The sequence below is a fragment of the Pocillopora verrucosa genome, chromosome 3, assembly GCF_036669915.1.
Source record: "Pocillopora verrucosa isolate sample1 chromosome 3, ASM3666991v2, whole genome shotgun sequence".
Classification (NCBI taxonomy): Eukaryota; Metazoa; Cnidaria; class Anthozoa; order Scleractinia; family Pocilloporidae; genus Pocillopora; species Pocillopora verrucosa.
In genome coordinates this window covers 19,776,214-19,793,335 of record NC_089314.1, presented here as the reverse complement: position 1 = coordinate 19,793,335, position 17,122 = coordinate 19,776,214, and the positions used below count along the sequence as shown (strand labels likewise).

The following is a 17,122-nucleotide window of genomic DNA, read 5'->3' as shown; positions in this document are numbered from 1 at the left end:
TACTTATCCTTAAACATTTAACACAGTATTCTCAGTACACGAAAGGAGAAAAAAACTGTACAAGTCGCAACAAAACACTTTTGAACTGTTAAGTTTGTACGATGTACTGAGAAAATTGCGTGCACTTGAAATGGAAACGTTCGAAATCACATTGAGCAACGTAAATTTGTACAAAATTGTGTCATAAATAAGAGAGCAAAAGAGAAAACCGAGTCAGCAGTAAGTTATTTTGAACTCATCTTTCCAAATTCCAGCCTCTAATGTAAAATTTCTCCACACAAGCATTGATTCTTGTTAACAGCGGGTCGATAATTTCGTCCGATTGTGCATAAACAAACCTTGGCTAGTTACCAGTCCCACGCGCATATATACAAAGCCCTGGATCCTAATGTTTCTCAATGTTACTATCAACTGTTTTCTACTACGGTACGACTGTACTTATCATTCATTGTAACATCGCAAGCAAGTAAGCCATAAAGAAATCGTCAAGTCTCCTACACATTATGATGTAACGGAATTAAGCTCAGTGCAGATCAAAATTAATAGATGGCTGGAGTCAATAAGGGGTAGTGAATGGTAAATTTATGCGAAACTTTGCGAGACGGCGGGACCAGCGTTTTTTTTTTTTTTTTGCGAGACCGAGACAGTTATTTGTAAATTTTACGAACGCGAAACGTGTTATGACCGAGGAAAATCCCTAGGTAACCACTCCTGTTGGTTGTAATCTTTGGAGACTGGTAACGAGTAATGGCGGCTCCGTTCGAAAAACAAAGTGATTCTCTTCTTTATTTGATGTTATTTATGTTCCAAAGCGCTACAAGGATAAAAGAAAACTTTCTTTTGCTGCAGAACTGTTAGAAGCATCGTAATTTAACAACTTAAACTTCAGAACGTCCCACTAAAGTAGGTAAAAGGCGCCAATTGACATACGAAGAAAGTCGATCGACTTCCTACCCTCTGGACGAAAATTTCGCCTCTTACCCCCCATCCCCTCTGGAATTTCCTGGGACTTTGACCCCCCACCCCTCTGGAATTTCCAATTCCCTCCGTGGTGGGGGTATGGATATTTTCTGGAAACACACAATGCAAAAAAGGCAACTTTTCATTCTAAAACATTTATGTACTGCAAGGATTCATTTTCAGACCATCCACCATGAGTGCATTTGTCCAAAGGCGTATATACTGCGCCCCAACCAAGGTGCAAGGCTTCTGAACTTAACTCTATGTCTGGTTTAGTCCTGTGGACTGGTTAATAACTATCATAGAGATTGTTAATTCACCAGACAAGGTCTTGACTAGCAGCCTGTGAAATGTGATTGGGTTATCAAAATTTCCCTGATTTTCTCTGAGGGCATGAATTTCCTCATTCTCACAAGGACAATAAAAGAGTAGCCCAAACTGCAACTCTGGGAAGCTTGGAACCATTCTCCCAATAACCTCCCAACCTCCCCAATGGTTGGTGAATTCTTTGAGAGTGAAGCTGCCACTAAGGAATCAGCCTTGTCAATAGTGAGGGAGATATGCATAAGCTGTCAGTGTCCAAAACAAACCCCAGGAAAGTCAGCCTTCTAGTTGGTGTGAAAACAGATCTTTCTGAATGCATGAATAGTAAAACCAAGACCTTGGAAGATATAAACAGTATCATTCTGTAATGTTATTTTTACCTGCAACAAAGGTTTTTCCACTGCAAGTATGTATCATCTATGCAGCTTACCAATATGTGGCATCTCAATCAAGCAATTTTGTGACCATTCTTGTTGCACAGCTCAGACCATTGGGCTGGCAGGTGGATTGAATAAGTTTACCTTACAGTTTAAACTTTTAATACTTCTGAGCATGGATAGATATTGAAACATTATAATATGCATCTTTCAAATTGGCTGGGGCCATGAAGTAATCTTTTTCCATCAGCTGTATGACTGATTCAAGGGTCTCTATTTTAAAATGGTGAGAGGCAGTGTGCTTATTAAGGCCCTTCAGATTAAATATCACTCAGAAAAATCCATCGCTCTATGGTTTCCCAAAAATAGATGAGATAAAATATGAGGTACATGTTCATTGTAAATAAATACACCTTAGTCGAAAAGTCTCTGCAAGTCACTGTTTATCGCAAGGCATTCTTTGAAGAAAAGCTACTTTGTTTGGGTACCAAAGGTTGTAAAGGGCAATACTTGTGAATTCAAATGTACGTCCTCGTACCATTTCTAATACTGCTAAGTTATCACTTGTTATTTTCTGCTAGTTAACTAGATATTTCTTCCTTCTTTATTTCTTCAAACCTTAAATGATCAGACCTGTGCAAAGTCAGTTTAAGTGTTTACTGTGGCATTAGATTAACCAACCTTGACTTCTGAATCTACTTGTGATTCACATCTTTCTCCTTTTTGTTGGGGTTCTGAACTTTTTCTCAATATTCTTTGTGGGCAGACTGTATTCTGAGAGATGGTGTGTGATCTTTTTTTGACCACCTCTGCGCGCTCTTCACATGATGAAAACAGCTGCAGCTACTAGCAGAGCCTTCAGACTCATGAACAGATAGTTTTTGGCAAACTCTAATTGTGGCATTAATGTCCATAATTTTCTTAGTGGCATGGGTCATCCCTAAAAAAAAGCATGTAAAACCCACATGTTCAGAGCATAAATGTATATGGTGATAGGACTTCATTTATATCTGCTCAAGGAGTTATCTGGGGCATAGAATGACATCACAGTCACATGTGTAGGAAGAGCAACACTGTCAAGTGTCTGCCTTACTGCCTTACCAGTGTCAGGGGTATCCCCATATCTTTAGCATTCAAAAGTTTATCAGTCAACTCAGGGATTGGCACAATGGCCTCTATAATGATGTTCTTAACTTTTTGCAGCCTAAAATCATGGTTCCTTGTTTGTGGTCCTATTTGGGCCATATTTCAGGATTTACATCAGCTCCCATGTAGTTCTCACAGCTTTCAGACTTTACATGTAAGTATTTGTTCAGCTTCTCCTTGAGCACATCCTCACTATTAACACTTAAAATCCCAAGATCTGATTGTTCACTCTCCCTGTGTGGGAGAATTTGTTAAATCAAGTAAAAAACTTGGATCTGATAAGTTTGATTATTCTCAATACCAGTTTGCTGGATAATGTGTTGATATTATAAGGATTAGTTACTGTTCATATGTTTACTGCCTGTGGGAGTTAAGGGGTTGAGTTAATTCCTGGCCATCTTATTTGTTATTCATATGCAAGCCACACTGCACTTCTAGATTATAATCTTGTGCTTTATTACACAAAATATCTGTAACACTACCCACTGCATCTTCAATGGTGAGAACATTTAGCAATGATTCAATTTCTTAGTTCTCCGGTTCTGAATCACTCAGAGCGTCCTGTTTAGGTCATTTGCTATTTTGGCAAGAAGATGACTTGTACTCAAAATTATGCATTGTGTTCATTGTCCTCCACAAGTCACTTGTGACACTTGGGGATTTCTCTTGCATGAGCGCAAAGCAATTTTGCTATCTGGCTGAATCCTGTTATCATGCCCTCAACTAGGGCTTTCTAGTAATTTCCAGCAGAATTTCAGCAGTCCTCCAACCAGTGGAGGGACTAATGCTCTAACAATCTTAGCTTCATTCAGTGCTAATTTTGCCCAAGGCATTTGTATGACCTTTTTTGTCTTTTCATGGCTTGTTTTAATCTTCTTGGTTTCAGAGCTTTTAGTTGTACCCACTTCAGAGCTTGAGTTTGATTGGAACACAAGCTTTATTGTCTGGTAACATTGGTATGTAGTGTCCAAAAACACAATTCTTCGCATCCTGCACTTTTGGCATGCTGTGACTCACTAATTAAAAGGTGATTTCACCGGTTAAAAGGTACAGAAAACTTCATTGTGTAGGGCTGTGCCTAAAGATCAATAAACATATTTCCTCTTGTAGAACAATCTACTGGTAAGCCTCGCACTGAAAGCCAAGCTTGCTGATGCAATCTCATGTGATCTTTGAATGACATAATATTGAGGTAGAATTGAGAAATATCACTTGGGCTACATGTATATCCTTGGATATTCCTCAGTTTTAGCTGCATGGTCACATAATGTTTTTGGAGCATTTCCACCAATCATCAGCAAGCTAAAATGTTTGATGGTTTATAATCTGTATTATAATCCAATGCAGGATTGATCTAGACACATCATGCAACTGACTGTGCCCCAGCTTAAAGTAACTCTTGTCAAATGCTATTAAAGTCTTTGTTTTATTCTTTATTTCATGTTGGGAGAGATTTCTTCTGTTGTTGCAGAAGAAGGAACATATTTGTTTGTTCATAGAGATGTATGGAGAACTGACTGAAAGCAGTTAAACAAATATAGTTGTTTGTAGATATTTTGTTCTATTTTTGTCCTATACATTACAAAAATATTTGAAGGATGATAAACGCTAAAATACTGAGAAAGTTTTTTTAGAAAATAAAGGGGGTTTTTGGGCTTTTGAAATGCTGAAGGATAAGGTTCATGACCACACAGAAAAGTGGCTATTTTCTGGGGCTATAATCTGGCAATACAGGACACAAATACCTGAATTAGTGTTTTTTTGTTTTCACCATCATTTGGTTTTGTTAATTGTTATTTTGCCTAGTGATAAAAATGCTAAATTTTTCTTATCCCTTATCATGCTAACATCAATATGCATATTCTCCATACAGTTCCCTATACACCTTGTAAGGTGCTGATAAGGAGAATTTGTTCAATGATCAAAATCCTCTTCAGTTGGTGATTATTATGTGTATTCCTGTGACCTTAATGCTTGATTCAGGGATGATATTGTAAGGAGAAATTAGATGGTAGTCACTCTTAGGGTTAAAGGGTTATAGCTTAATATGTTTTTATTTTTTTTATGTTTTCCATGATTAATCAACCTTTTCACTCCTTGAAGTGATTAACATGTAACTTCTCCCTATAATGTCCATACATCATCCAGCAAACAGGTAGTGAGAATACTCAAACTTATCAAGTACATGATATTACTTTGATTGAACACTAAATTATCACAACCAATTTTCAAGGAAAAGTGTGGCAGCTAGAGTGAAGAATTAGCAATCAGATCTTGGGAGTTAAATATAAAGGGTTAAAAAGTTTTTACACCATATACTTTGGCAACTCGAAGTAGAGTTTTTGGTTAAGATTATTTTGTAACATATTAGGTCTAGATGTCAGTTTATATGCATTATTCAACATGAGTGGCGTTAGATTGTTCTTACAGTATTATTTCAGAAAGATGAAACCAATGTTGTTTTAATTCCATAATTACCTCTTCAGGCATAAGCATTTTAATCCTTTAACTCCCAGAAGTGACTAACATGTAACTTCTCCCTATAATACTTATACATTTTCCAGCAAACAGTTTATGAGAATACTCAAACTTATCAGGTTAAAGTTGTGTTCTTAATCTCACACCCAATTCTCATAACTAATTTACAAGGAATTTTGTATCTGAAAGAGGGGAGAATTAACAATCAGATCTTGGGAGGTTAAGGGTAAGGGAAGATGTTGAGGTTTGATTTAAAGAGGAAGAATGTCAAGGATGGCTGTATGTCAATCACAAGAACTTGTTTGGAAATACATCATTTTTCATGAATTCACAAATGAAGATACTAATACATGTACATTTTCACGTACTTATGTGCTCTGCAATTCAAGGTTTTCCAATTAAGGTGCTGAATTGTTTCCCTGTTTTTACTAAAATACTACTTGGGTACTAGATGTACTAAAACTTGATACAATTCACATATATCTTCGTCTGGAAAAAATTATTTGCCCTACGAAATATATAAAAGGGTAATAATTTTATTACGCGACAAAATTATATTGCTCTCTGCTAGCCTTAAAGAGTGGCAGCCAAGAGGAATTTAGGTCTTTTGAGTATGGTTGTTACATTTAACTTTCATGTATAATGCATAGAAGCCAAAGTTATTCCGGGTTATACTTTCTCTAATATAAACAGCGGCTTACCTCTGTTCACTTCCTACACCACAAAGCAACTGTGCAACTTTCATCAGGTCTGTTAAACATTTCATCATTATTCATTTATGCTCCTTCGGGTGGAAGGAAATATGAAAGGTAAAGTCAGCCTAGGAGCCAGATCAAGGCTGGACATTGTGCCAGTTTCAATGTCATGACGAAGGGTCTTACAATACACTTTGAAAAGTGCCACTTTCTGGTTGTTTTATCGAAAAGAAGTGTCTCGAAAAATCGAATTTGTTTACCCCTAAAATTCTTGTAAAGCTTCCAGCTACTCTTCGTGACCTCTTGTTACTGGACATTGTTTGCTGCCGTTTCATTGTGGAAACTGAACAACTAAACGACACCACATTTGCACGTGCAGAGAACTGACAAACGTCATAAGGTTTAGCAGAAAGCCCGAGGAAACTCACTCTTGCTTCGAAATTCGAAAGGTACCAATCAGTGTTAACTTACTAAAGCACACGTAGATCTCATAGATCTATGATAGTGCACACTGTTCGCTTGTTATTACACACTTACCAGATTAGCTCACCATAAATGCGCATTTTTCAAGGGTTCTAAGCGTTTGAAGGCGGAAATAAGTGCTCTTACAAGCACTTATTATTTTACCGCTTACCGCCTGAGAAGGAGAACCCTGGAAGGGCGAATTTTTCCCTACAATATCACTCATGAATCACCCATTAAGGTCATGAGAATAAAGGAAACGGTCACCAGTGATGGATGATGGAACCCTTTGATTGGCAAACAAATTCTCCTCGTCAGCACCTTAGGAAATGTATAAAGAACAGTGTGGAGAATGTGCATACTGATGTAAGAGTGTAAAGGGTTAAAAGCGCTCTATGGTAAACCAATTGTCGCGGGAAGTTGATGGGCAGTACTACTTATGCTTTACTTTGAGACAAGCAATGACCTCGTGTTTCGCGATTTCACCCGTTGTTGCAACATTGAAGTTACATGTTTTTTTTTTCCGACTGTTTTACATACAGGTTGGAATTGGTTGATAGTAGTCCATTTGAAAAACGGATTCGTTGTTGCCGTGCGTCTGTCCAGTGATAGATCAAAAACGACGTCCAAATATGGAACAAACAAAAAAGTGGCGCACGAGGCGCAGGTAAGTGTGTAACTGATCTTCTTACCATGCATTGATGTCTTGTGATCGATTACTGTCTGATAAACAGCTTGTGAAAAGTGAACGGGTGCTAAAAGTGTACTGTTGACGGGAAAAACGTCAAGTTACATCACAACAACTTTTGCAACCCAGTGACCAAGGTTTGATAGCGACGATAGCGCGACGGTACGAAGAGCCTATACGCTAGCATAAGGTAGTAAGTTTGCCTTCAAAAGTCGTATTCGCAACGCAATCATGATAAGAATTTGATAAGTTGGTTCTCAATCCGGCAATTCCACATCGCGTGCCTGCCATTCATGCATTGCCAGTGATTCAGCGTAAGCTAGCAGTTTTGAGGGCCTGATGGATTGTAGTCTTTGTTGAAGGGTAGGTTGAAATGTAGGATGAACAAAATAAAGGGAATTTGTGAATGTACTCGAACTACACCAGTAAACGTTTTTACTTAGCGTTATGAGCCGTGTTTGTTATGAGAAACGTTTCCGTTTTATGCATGTTTCCTGAACATTTCTTGTTGCGAATGGTGCTAGCATAAGTCACTGACTCTCTGAGAGATAGATAGCCTTCAAGTTAGGTATTTTGAGCGAAATCGTCCTGGAAAGCCGTGGATCACTGATGTTAAAGAATGTAACTAGGAGGATATTGTGGATGTATACGATATGTTTGAATGGTGATGCCCCATCTCGTACCAACTGATTGCCTAAAACGCCTCCTGGCTAGTTGAAAAATATTTTCATTTTTCCTTGTCGGATATTTGATTCCCGCCCTAATAGTGCTGCTAGCTGGGGCGATTAAACGATAAGATTATTCTAAGTTAGAGATAAGAATAGAATTGTGTTTCGTTATGGTCAGGAAACGGGGTCTTTTGTAAGAGGGAAAATTGGTAAACAACTTTTTATGCCGGTTGCATTTTGTGGTGGGTTATGTTAAATTTCGCCGTTTCTCTTTTGGTGTTAATTGAGTGACACCCATGTCAACGCCATTTAAAGTCAGTGGTTGATGTCCACCCGGTGGTGATAATTTTATCGCGATGACGGTGTTGATGTCGGAGAAGGATAATGAAGGTAAAGGGAATACTCTTCACAGGGTTAACCTTGTCACAAGCCGTTCGATTTAGGTTATTTAGTTATGAATAAAACAAAAACGTTACGCCAGTCCTCATCTTAGAATGAAGTTCGATTAGGTAACTCGTTGGCTACTTCTTCACGTGGTGTCATTGAATGAATACATCTCCTGTTTTGCTTGAAAGTAGTAACCGTCTGGGACCCCTTAACCCCATCTGATAGTCGGAGTGAATTTTTTTGATGGCCATTTACAAATCAAGCAACATCTAGAAACGAACATTGAATTTGCTAATTGAAATGTAAGACCTACATGTAGGTCAGAGAGTAATGTACTTTTTATTTCAAGCCAAACGAACAGTTCATATCCTTTTTAGCATATGGGCGATGCCCTCCCCCCCCCCCCCCCCGATCTTTTACCCTCTCCCTCTCTCTCTCTCTCTCTCTCTTCTTGGGTATTGTTTCAGTGGGAATTTGTGATATGCTATCTTGTTATTTACATGATTAGGGAACTTAGATTGGCGCGAAGTTCACCATAGGATACAACTGGGTAAGACAACAAGCTGGTGAAGTCATGTTCGTTGTCTTATATTGTGGGTAACGGTGGTTATTCTAGGAAACTGTGAATTAGAAGTTGGCAAGTATCGGTCATAGGTATATGTTTATCAAGCATGTAGTCGTGATTAGTCTTTACTCGATAAATTAGTTTCGGAAGTTTATAAATGCATGAGCCTCAATATCCATCCAGTCATTCCTTTCAGAATAACACAAGAATAGTATATTTGAATAGCCTCTTGGTTTCCTACCAAAATTAGTTTCAACTTTTATTTAGAATTAAGGCATTATCGCTACCGTAATGGTGGTGTACCACTATTTCCTGAAGGAAATTAGTAGCATTTTTGCGCATAATACGGCGTGCTGTAACGCAAACAAGCATTTTGATGCAGTAACTTGAAGATCCTTTTCTTGTACATTTTTTGAAGGTATTGGTATCTGCTATATTTTACGGGGATTTAGGGAATACGATAATATCACAACCCTTTCAAACTGTAGCTCTTGGTGCATTCTCAACAGGTTCGATACAACACACACACACACACAACAAGCTGTTCACCTTTCCTGTATTCTTATCTGTTTGTGAATTTAGAAATACTTGTGCTAAGATCGTAAATACAGATTTGTTGCTCTCAACGTTACATCCACAAACCGGGTGTACCTTAAAGAATACTCCTAGTCCTTACAACGCTCGTGCAAATAGCTAAAACATGTTCGATTTGATACGTTGACCCCGAAGGATGTGGTTTTGAATTCTTTCTCACTCTGCAGATTTTTAAGAAATGTAAACATTTGGTTTTCTTCAAATGACACATGAGCTAGTTTCAAAATCTTATCGCGTAGGAAAAAATTGCGGTAGGAAGAAAATCGAAGTCCCATTTTGGAACTCGCTTTTAGTTCTGAAAGGACCTCTGTTCAATTTACTTGACCTCCGAGTGTAAGGGGGATTTGTCATGGTAAAATATTTACCTTTAGATAAGTTGTGATTGTTTTTCCTTTGAAAACGTCAAATGAAACGGTTTTCGCGCTACATCGCGAACATCCACTTGATTGCAGAAAAACGTGAAGTAAAATTGGTTGGTTTTTCCGTCTGCGTGTTTTCAGCTTAAATATGCCACTTTCAGCGGTATCAGCGATCTTAGTGTGGCAACCACTGGGGTTGAAAAGCGCCAAAGAAGACGAACAGTGGTCTAGCAAAGTTGTCTTCATTTACGATGATAAATATATAAACTTCCTTATATCTGAGTTAAAAAGATCCCTTTTACCCGAATGCACAAATCCTTTGCCGAGTCTGCCCTCCAAAATTGTTTGAGGTAGTGAAAAGCGAAGGGATCTACGTGTGGTAAAGAAGTTAGTAGACTAGAGTAAGATTTATGTCATTAAACTTAGGGACATCTGAACTCTATTAAAAAAAAACTGTGATGTTCTTTTTTAGTTCTTGTGGGGTTCTTTTACAATTCCTGTGGAGAAAACAAGAACCGTCTTTTGATACGTGAAAGAAAAGGGTTGTCATCATCCCAGTAAACAATTTTTTAGCTTCACGTTTCCCTTATTTTAAGACTGGTGGAACTCTCACTGGCAAATAAAGTATGCTTGCATCATGAATATAAAATATGACAGCTATTAATAAAAAAGATGTGAAATTGGTTTTTTTTTCACCTGCAGGTATTGATTAATTTCTTCGATAATGTGCTCGTCGTTGTCAGTGCTGTCATTAACAGTGCATGTCAATTCTTATGGTAAGAGCTGTTCATATTCGCATTATAAATTTTGTAATGAACATGTAGCTGAAATCTGGATTAGTTGTGTTTTCTCGTTAATTTATTTTAGTACTATAGCATTTGCTTTCATTGACACTGGTGAAAATCTAAAAGGGAACTGTGTGTGCTCATGCATTTAGTCATAAGAAACAAACTAACCTGTTGTGTATAAGACGAGCTAAACTCTTGAAGTAGGCTTTCCTCGTTATTTCTGTGGAGAGAAGATATGGTGGAAAAGAGTTGTTGCGAGTGCTATGATAGTCAAAAAACTCATCTTAAATTAAGGCTCACCAAACGAAGGTTACATTTACTGCTTATGTGCTGTAATTCATTAAATCGATACGAAAGACCCTCGCCGAGAAAAGAAATGATGCTTTATCAAGATGAACTTCTGAGACAACTTTCAATCAACATGTGTGCTTATTTGAAATGAGGGAAGATGGATATTACTTTTCAAGAGAAATTTAACAGTAAAGTGCTGTCGTGATGGAATCGCCTCACCCGATATCCCCAAACCGACTTTTTGGCGGAGTGATTCTTCCCATATAGACAAGCAGAAGCAGTTTTTGAAAAAGAATTTCGATACGACCATGGCATTTTCCAAACTGCAAATCTTCCAGAAATTTTTTATTGGAGAGGATGAAAGTTTTTTGAGCGTTGGGATGGGGTTATCCGATTAGCACTAAAGAAGGCTGCTAATAAATGTCTTTATGAAAGAAGTCCCCAGTATATCTAGTTTTAAGAAATTTACATTCGCACTATCTTGGACCCCCTAATAGAATAAGGATGTCTCTATAGGGAATGTGACTATGTTCTTGTGCAAATTCTTGATTGATGAGCATACATTGACAATGATTGTGCCTAATTATCATTGACATTGTAGTTGACAAGGCAAGAGCCATAATAATACTTTGTAATAGGGATCTGCTTTCTCTTCTGCGTGTCTACGTTTCTAGCTGTTTTTACGATTTAGGCGTGAATGAATTTACTTTTTGCATTTGCTAACTAAGCAGAGGACATGAATGAGAGTTGATGGCCAGGTTCTTCCATAGCTACTTGCATGGGTGAGCACGACAATTGAAAGGCATAGGAAGTAGCAATGACAGGATTGGCTCCCCAGCCCTTGAACCTTGAGATACGTAAAGGAGATGTGTTCGGGAAGGTCACAAAATTAGAAAGGTGGCAGCTAAGTTCCAAGCTCATTATCATGTTTTCTTCTTAAAACCACCTTTTCCCTCAGGGGATCAAGTAAGCATTAAATGTGGTCACAATTAAGGTAACACCAGGCTTGGTGTTGATTATTGACCCAGACTGTTCACCCAGATCTTTTAGAGTCTGACTGTGTGGGCAATATTTGCCTCTAGTCCTGCCTTGTGCTCTTTACTTTCCCATTTTACAACCATTGTCTAACACAGATCCTCAAGGGCGGTCACAACTATCAAACAGTGTTATTTAATGCAGATATTCTTAGGGATGATGATTATCAATAATTCCAGGGGACTTCTGATGGTCTGAGGTGAGGAAGTTTTCAGTTATCAGGAACATTTTTATATTAGATGAATACCCCTGCATGCAAGATGCGGTTGATATTATCTATAAAACATTATTCTCTGAAGAATCTTATCTTTTGGGTCAATGATAACGAGACTCTATGAATTACCTTGAATGGTCTGAGACCTGTGTGTTAAATTCAGCCATTTCGTTCTTCAAGAAGGATATTAACTTCTCGACTTGTTGCTGGAAGGTATCAATCTCGTCTCCCTAGTTTGGTTACAGGTAATATAAATTGAATGGTTCAAGATCAGCTTTTGAATTTACTTGATCCTGTTTCTCTGTTAGACAACGGTTGTTAATGAGTTGTAGCATGAGCCGTCTGCATCATGAGACTTACTTAGTTGTATTAATTTGACAGTATATTGTACTTGGAGAAGACATAAGACTCCTGATTAATAGACTAAAGTTTTGAGGATTTATTCAGTTCTGCCTAGTAGTGTGTGACCAACAAAGCAGCAACAAATATCTATGAAATGGGACAAATGAAAGTTGATCTGTTCCTACTACATTGTGTGGTACTTATTTTAAATATTTGATTGTTCTTACCAAAAAAATAGTCTCCACTCTTGTTGACGTTGCAACTAAATTTAAAAAAATAAAGCAAAATGTTGGCCACTCAGTGTAATAACGTCCACGGAATTTCACGAGAAAAGGACTTGATTATATCATTCAACATGTGTAAAATATTTCCATGAAAATGAATTAATATAATTTACCTGGAGGATAACTCCATCCTCGAAAAGTTAGACAACTGAATATATTTCCAGATCTTGCGTAAAAGTTGTACCAGAAGTTCTTGTTGAGAGATGTCTTCTTCCTCGCGATACATATGCTGCAGAAAAAAGGAAAGAAATGCGTTAATTTAGTTATTATTTTCTGAAGTTTGTTTGAGGATTAGATGTAATTACTACTTATTTATTTTGATACCTACCTTAAGTAGCTCTTTTTGCTGTTCAAGAGTTTTCGTAATGCACGTATATTCTGCTTCATCTGGGTATTCCTGCCAGGAAAAAAAGGGCAGAAAATATAAATTTATAACCAGGCTCACTGTCTGGCTTTTGCCAAGTAATTGAACAAGCAAGTGTTTCCTAATATGAAAATGGCTCTTTCAGTCACATTTTTGTGGGATTTGAGATTGAAAAATCCTTGAGTGACAAGACGCTCACAAGCTCAAAAGATTAACATATCGATACAATTCAGATAAAGCAATGGCTCCCTCAAAACTTGAACCAATTGTGTGAACTGATGCCAAGTTAAACGTAACTGAAACCAGGTGTACAGTTGAATGGCCTCACTTTCATGAATGCCCGATGAAAGAAATGTGGTTTTACTTACCTGTCTGGACTAACATAGAGGTGCTGATTTACTAATCCTATCTTGCCAGTCAATTGTTTTGTGATATAGGTTTATATATACGTTATGATTAACGTCTATCGTAATCGTTTTAGCAATGGTTAATCAGACATTGGTATATCTTCTGGGTTCATTTTACCTACTTGATCGTCTTGTCTTTCCTTATGTTTTCGGGCCTTTTTGAAAGTGGCAGTATTGTGTAAAGTTATCTTCCACCCAAGTAACAGCGTGTCTACAACGTATAAAATGTCCCAACATACACGACAATTACTTACCCAATTTAGAGTTTTCAGTGTTTGATTCCTTATTTCCTTATTTTGTCTCACGAAGAGAATATCAGAAATATTGGTTACACACCTGTTAGAGGTACTTACAAATTTGAAGTACTATCTAAATTAATCACGAGATATTTATGAATTTGAAATAATTGTGACTGTATTGCAGGGGTTTGATACAACAAAAAGAACAAAAACGCTAACAAAACTATGCCTGAAATCACCAATATTGCCACTATGCAACATGCTGTGAACTAAAGTGGTACATTCTAGATCATTGCACAATATCAATAAAGCAACACAGTATAATTTTTAAACTTGTGAAACATACAATCACGTGACTGTGCGCGTTTTGATCCACAATCGTGTTAATAGATTTAGCACGGCCAGTACTGTTTACTGCACACACAATCATACACTGGCACAACACAAAGGTAAAAATTGTAAGCAATTTCCACTGCAGTGTAATGATGGGTATTTCGATGGTTCCGTATAGTATTTTGTATGTTATTGATTAAAACATTCTCATTCGTGTTCAACTGGATGAGTGAGTAAGTTGTACTCCGGAAGAATGTTTCGCATGAGTGCATGCTAATCACAATAAGCAGAAATTGTTTGACCATACCTTGTTGTCAGCGATTCCATTCGCTTTTGGTAGTTCAGATTGAGGTAGCTTATTTCAGGGTTGATCAGCTCGCATACTTCGCGGAGTAGAGCCCAGTTGTTTCCTTTATTTAACTGGTTGTGATAAAGTTCGATAAATATATTTGATTAGCAGCTTGCGACATTAACGATTTGAAGAAATCTCGTAACTTTGAAACATGTAGATACCTGAAGGACTTTCTTTGAAGGATGACGAGTAAATTTAACTTGAACAGTGAAATTAAAAGCAACTGAATGAACAAGATCAAGAGGGGACCTACGTGATGTTCGAATCAATGAAGTCCAAATTCAATCGTACAGTTCAGTGCAATCTTCGCTGTTCGTAAATAAAAATTGGAGAATATTTCATGTTATTTTGACTGACTCAGTACACTCACCTTCTTGTTTTCTGGTTGTTTGCATGATTTTCGTATCCTCTAGACTGAACAATTTCCCGAAAAGTAATGCAAAAGTGTTGACATCGGTGTCAAAGGAAGTAGTTCGAGTTTCTTCTCAAGGCAATTTTTGTTCTTTTATCAGAACTCCGTCTTCTAGACCACTTTCGACGGAGCAACAGAGAAAGCTGCTTCGTCTGCCCTTTCTGAAACCTCTGACAACTTATTTGAATGATGTCATAACGTTTCGCTTGCGAATGATGTATCCAGAACTGGTGTGTTGCGGGTACGCTGGTTGTTGATGTCTGACGTCATTGTTCGCCACGTGAGAAATAATTATGGGTAGGGTGAACAAGCGTTATGGTTGTGACATAATATTCCAATTGAAAGCGTTCATTACTCTCTTCTTTAATAGCTTTTCTGTTCCCACCGAAACGTTTCGGTTATTATTATTCCTGTTGTGGGTTGAAGGTAACATCTTGAAAAACCTTATGGTGCGCTGAATCGTCCGATAATTTGTAGAAACCTTCGTCTTTGTTAGTCATTTCTTATTTGTTCTTTTGGTTGTGATAAACTGTTCTTTTCCCTACGGTAGTTACTGTTCAAGTTAGGGCCTTACAGCCGCCTGCTTGTAATCACTGATACTTTCTACATCCTTGAGTTGTCCGTAAAGCAAGCGTAAAGCCAATTATTCCTTCGACAAACGCAGTTATGCGAGAGTTCGCTGGCATTTGATATTTGTGGACGTAAGAGAGAAACGTGATAGCTTAACTTTCTTGAATTCCACAGGCACTAATTGTAGCTCAAGCTCTGATTACGCAGTATATTTCTAAGGATTGTATGACCACTTTAGCTGTCAATTTTGACCTCAATGAAGAACTTCAGATCAAGCCGCTCACTTTTGTTTGTTCAGTTCTTCTTTAGTATGCCTCTTGTAACACTGCGAAACGCAGGCTGTGTACCTCACACTATGAGGTTTTTAAATACGTTCGGACTCAATACAGTAGCGAACCAATCAGTGTTCTTGAGTGACTAAATGGATGTATTGAACGATGTTGCCTTTGTGTATCCACTGGAATGATGCAATAGCGCAAGCGTCATCCGTTGGGATGATGCAACAGGATATTGTCTGATCTGTTAGAGATGATAGGCCCCCTCCCTTTCTCCAGTGTAAATTCTCACAAGATGATATGGTTCAGAATGATAATGTTCATCTGGCACGATTTGGGAACGAACGCTGGGATATTTTAAGCTCTATGATGCACCATTTCAATTTTAGTTGGGAACCGGCCAACCATTTATGTTCAAGTGTCGCCCAGTTATATTATGCTTTGTGCACAAGTACACAAAGTAGGCAGTTTTTAAACCTTGTCAATCTAAAATTGAGTCCAAACTTGGCCCCTTTCCTCCCTTCCTGAAAAGTTATCCTGAACAACATACCGCGATGCATCCTCCTGTTAGGTGAACTTATGAAGCAAGACTGAACGTCATTGTTTTGAAAGATGCCAAGTTACCTGTGGTAGCCTTTGAGAAAGATAAGGCAAAAGTTACAGTTAAACTTTCGATGTAGGATTAGCTTTGCATCGTTGTGGAAATGCATGCTATTGACTATATAATTCACAAAGCATAAACGATAATTACAAGTTTTGAACCCTTGGTTGATTTCGTGATTGGCATTTTCATAACTTAATTAACCTCGCGTGATTGTGGCGGCTTCGATCTGTATTCTATTTGATAATCCATTATCGTGGCAAATGATTTCCATTTGTCTTTGTTTTTTTGTGGTCACAGACTGCGTTAGGCCTAAACCTCTGGCCGCTTATAGGCGGGAGGCCTGGTTGAAGGTCTTGCTTCAGTCAGGATCTGATCTATTTAAGAGGCATGATAAATCGGAAAGGTTGGATGTTTCCCGCGGGAGGAGAGGCTGTATCATCTCATATTTTTTTACAATCCTTTCATAACGCCATAGCTTTAAAAATGAAATCACCGGATGCAAAAGTTTAAACAGCAGATCATCCAAAAACTCTGTACTATAAAATGATAGAGTGGGCAGTTTAGAAACCCAGTTGTAATAATTTCAACCCACAAAATACGAGAATGCTTGTGAAGTGTGTTAAATCTTGCACGATGAATCTGTTCATTTCTTGGAGCAACTTGGAAGGACGATTCATTCCACCTGGATGTATTAAAAGTTAACGCCTTAATTTCTTTCGAAGATCAGCTAATACAGCGGTGGGAGATTGTTTGTGTTGCTTCATGCCATTTGAGTGTGGCAAGTTCACACACCTAGTGAACTGCAAATTATGCAACTTGATAGGTTAAATATGTAATGGACCGGATAGGATAAGTCAGATCTCAAACAGACTTGGTCTTTTCCCAAACTTGAACTCGAAAGGGGTGGTT

General features: G+C 37.9%; 2 protein-coding genes across 12 annotated transcripts in view; one reads left to right on the top strand and one right to left on the bottom strand.

Annotated features, from left to right (window-relative positions):
- Positions 1 to 17,122, top strand: part of LOC131794177 (uncharacterized) — a 53,096-nt gene that overhangs the window by 4,974 nt on the left and 31,000 nt on the right. For 7 of the 8 annotated variants that reach the window (XM_066163146.1, XM_066163143.1, XM_066163142.1 and 4 more), the window contains exons 2-3: positions 6,985 to 7,109; positions 10,406 to 10,479. In XM_066163146.1, coding sequence (XP_066019243.1) covers positions 6,985 to 7,109; positions 10,406 to 10,479 — 199 coding nt within the window. The remainder of the gene's footprint in view (positions 1 to 6,984; positions 7,110 to 10,405; positions 10,480 to 17,122) is intronic. The other variant, XR_010716846.1, reaches the window with a different exon arrangement.
- Positions 9,290 to 16,328, bottom strand: LOC131794168 (uncharacterized). 4 transcript variants are annotated; one of them, XM_059111692.2, is made up of 9 exons: positions 14,723 to 16,328; positions 14,308 to 14,420; positions 13,683 to 13,728; positions 12,986 to 13,044; positions 12,771 to 12,886; positions 12,601 to 12,635; positions 12,161 to 12,261; positions 10,660 to 10,711; positions 9,290 to 10,200 (listed from the first exon to the last, which is right to left on the bottom strand). In XM_059111692.2, the coding sequence occupies exons 2-9, from the start codon at positions 14,325 to 14,327 to the stop codon at positions 10,192 to 10,194; spliced, it is 438 nt and encodes a 145-aa protein (XP_058967675.1). In that variant the 5' UTR covers positions 14,328 to 14,420; positions 14,723 to 16,328; the 3' UTR covers positions 9,290 to 10,191. The 4 variants fall into 4 exon arrangements, with proteins under 4 accessions (XP_058967675.1, XP_058967677.2, XP_066019229.1 ...); XM_059111694.2 differs by lacking the exon at positions 12,161 to 12,261 and having other exon boundaries at positions 12,986 to 13,054; XM_066163132.1 differs by lacking the exon at positions 13,683 to 13,728 and having other exon boundaries at positions 12,986 to 13,054; positions 14,723 to 16,327.

Excerpts from the sequence above, each read along its gene's own strand:
- LOC131794168 (XM_059111692.2), bottom strand. The coding sequence starts at position 14,327 with ATGGAATCGCTGACAACAAG. Across the intron at positions 13,729-14,307 it reads ATGGAATCGCTGACAACAAG|ACAAAATAAGGAAATAAGGA; the intron begins GTATGGTCAAAC and ends TCTCTTCGTGAG. Across the intron at positions 12,887-12,985 it reads AGCAAAAAGAGCTACTTAAG|CATATGTATCGCGAGGAAGA; the intron begins GTAGGTATCAAA and ends TTTTTTCTGCAG.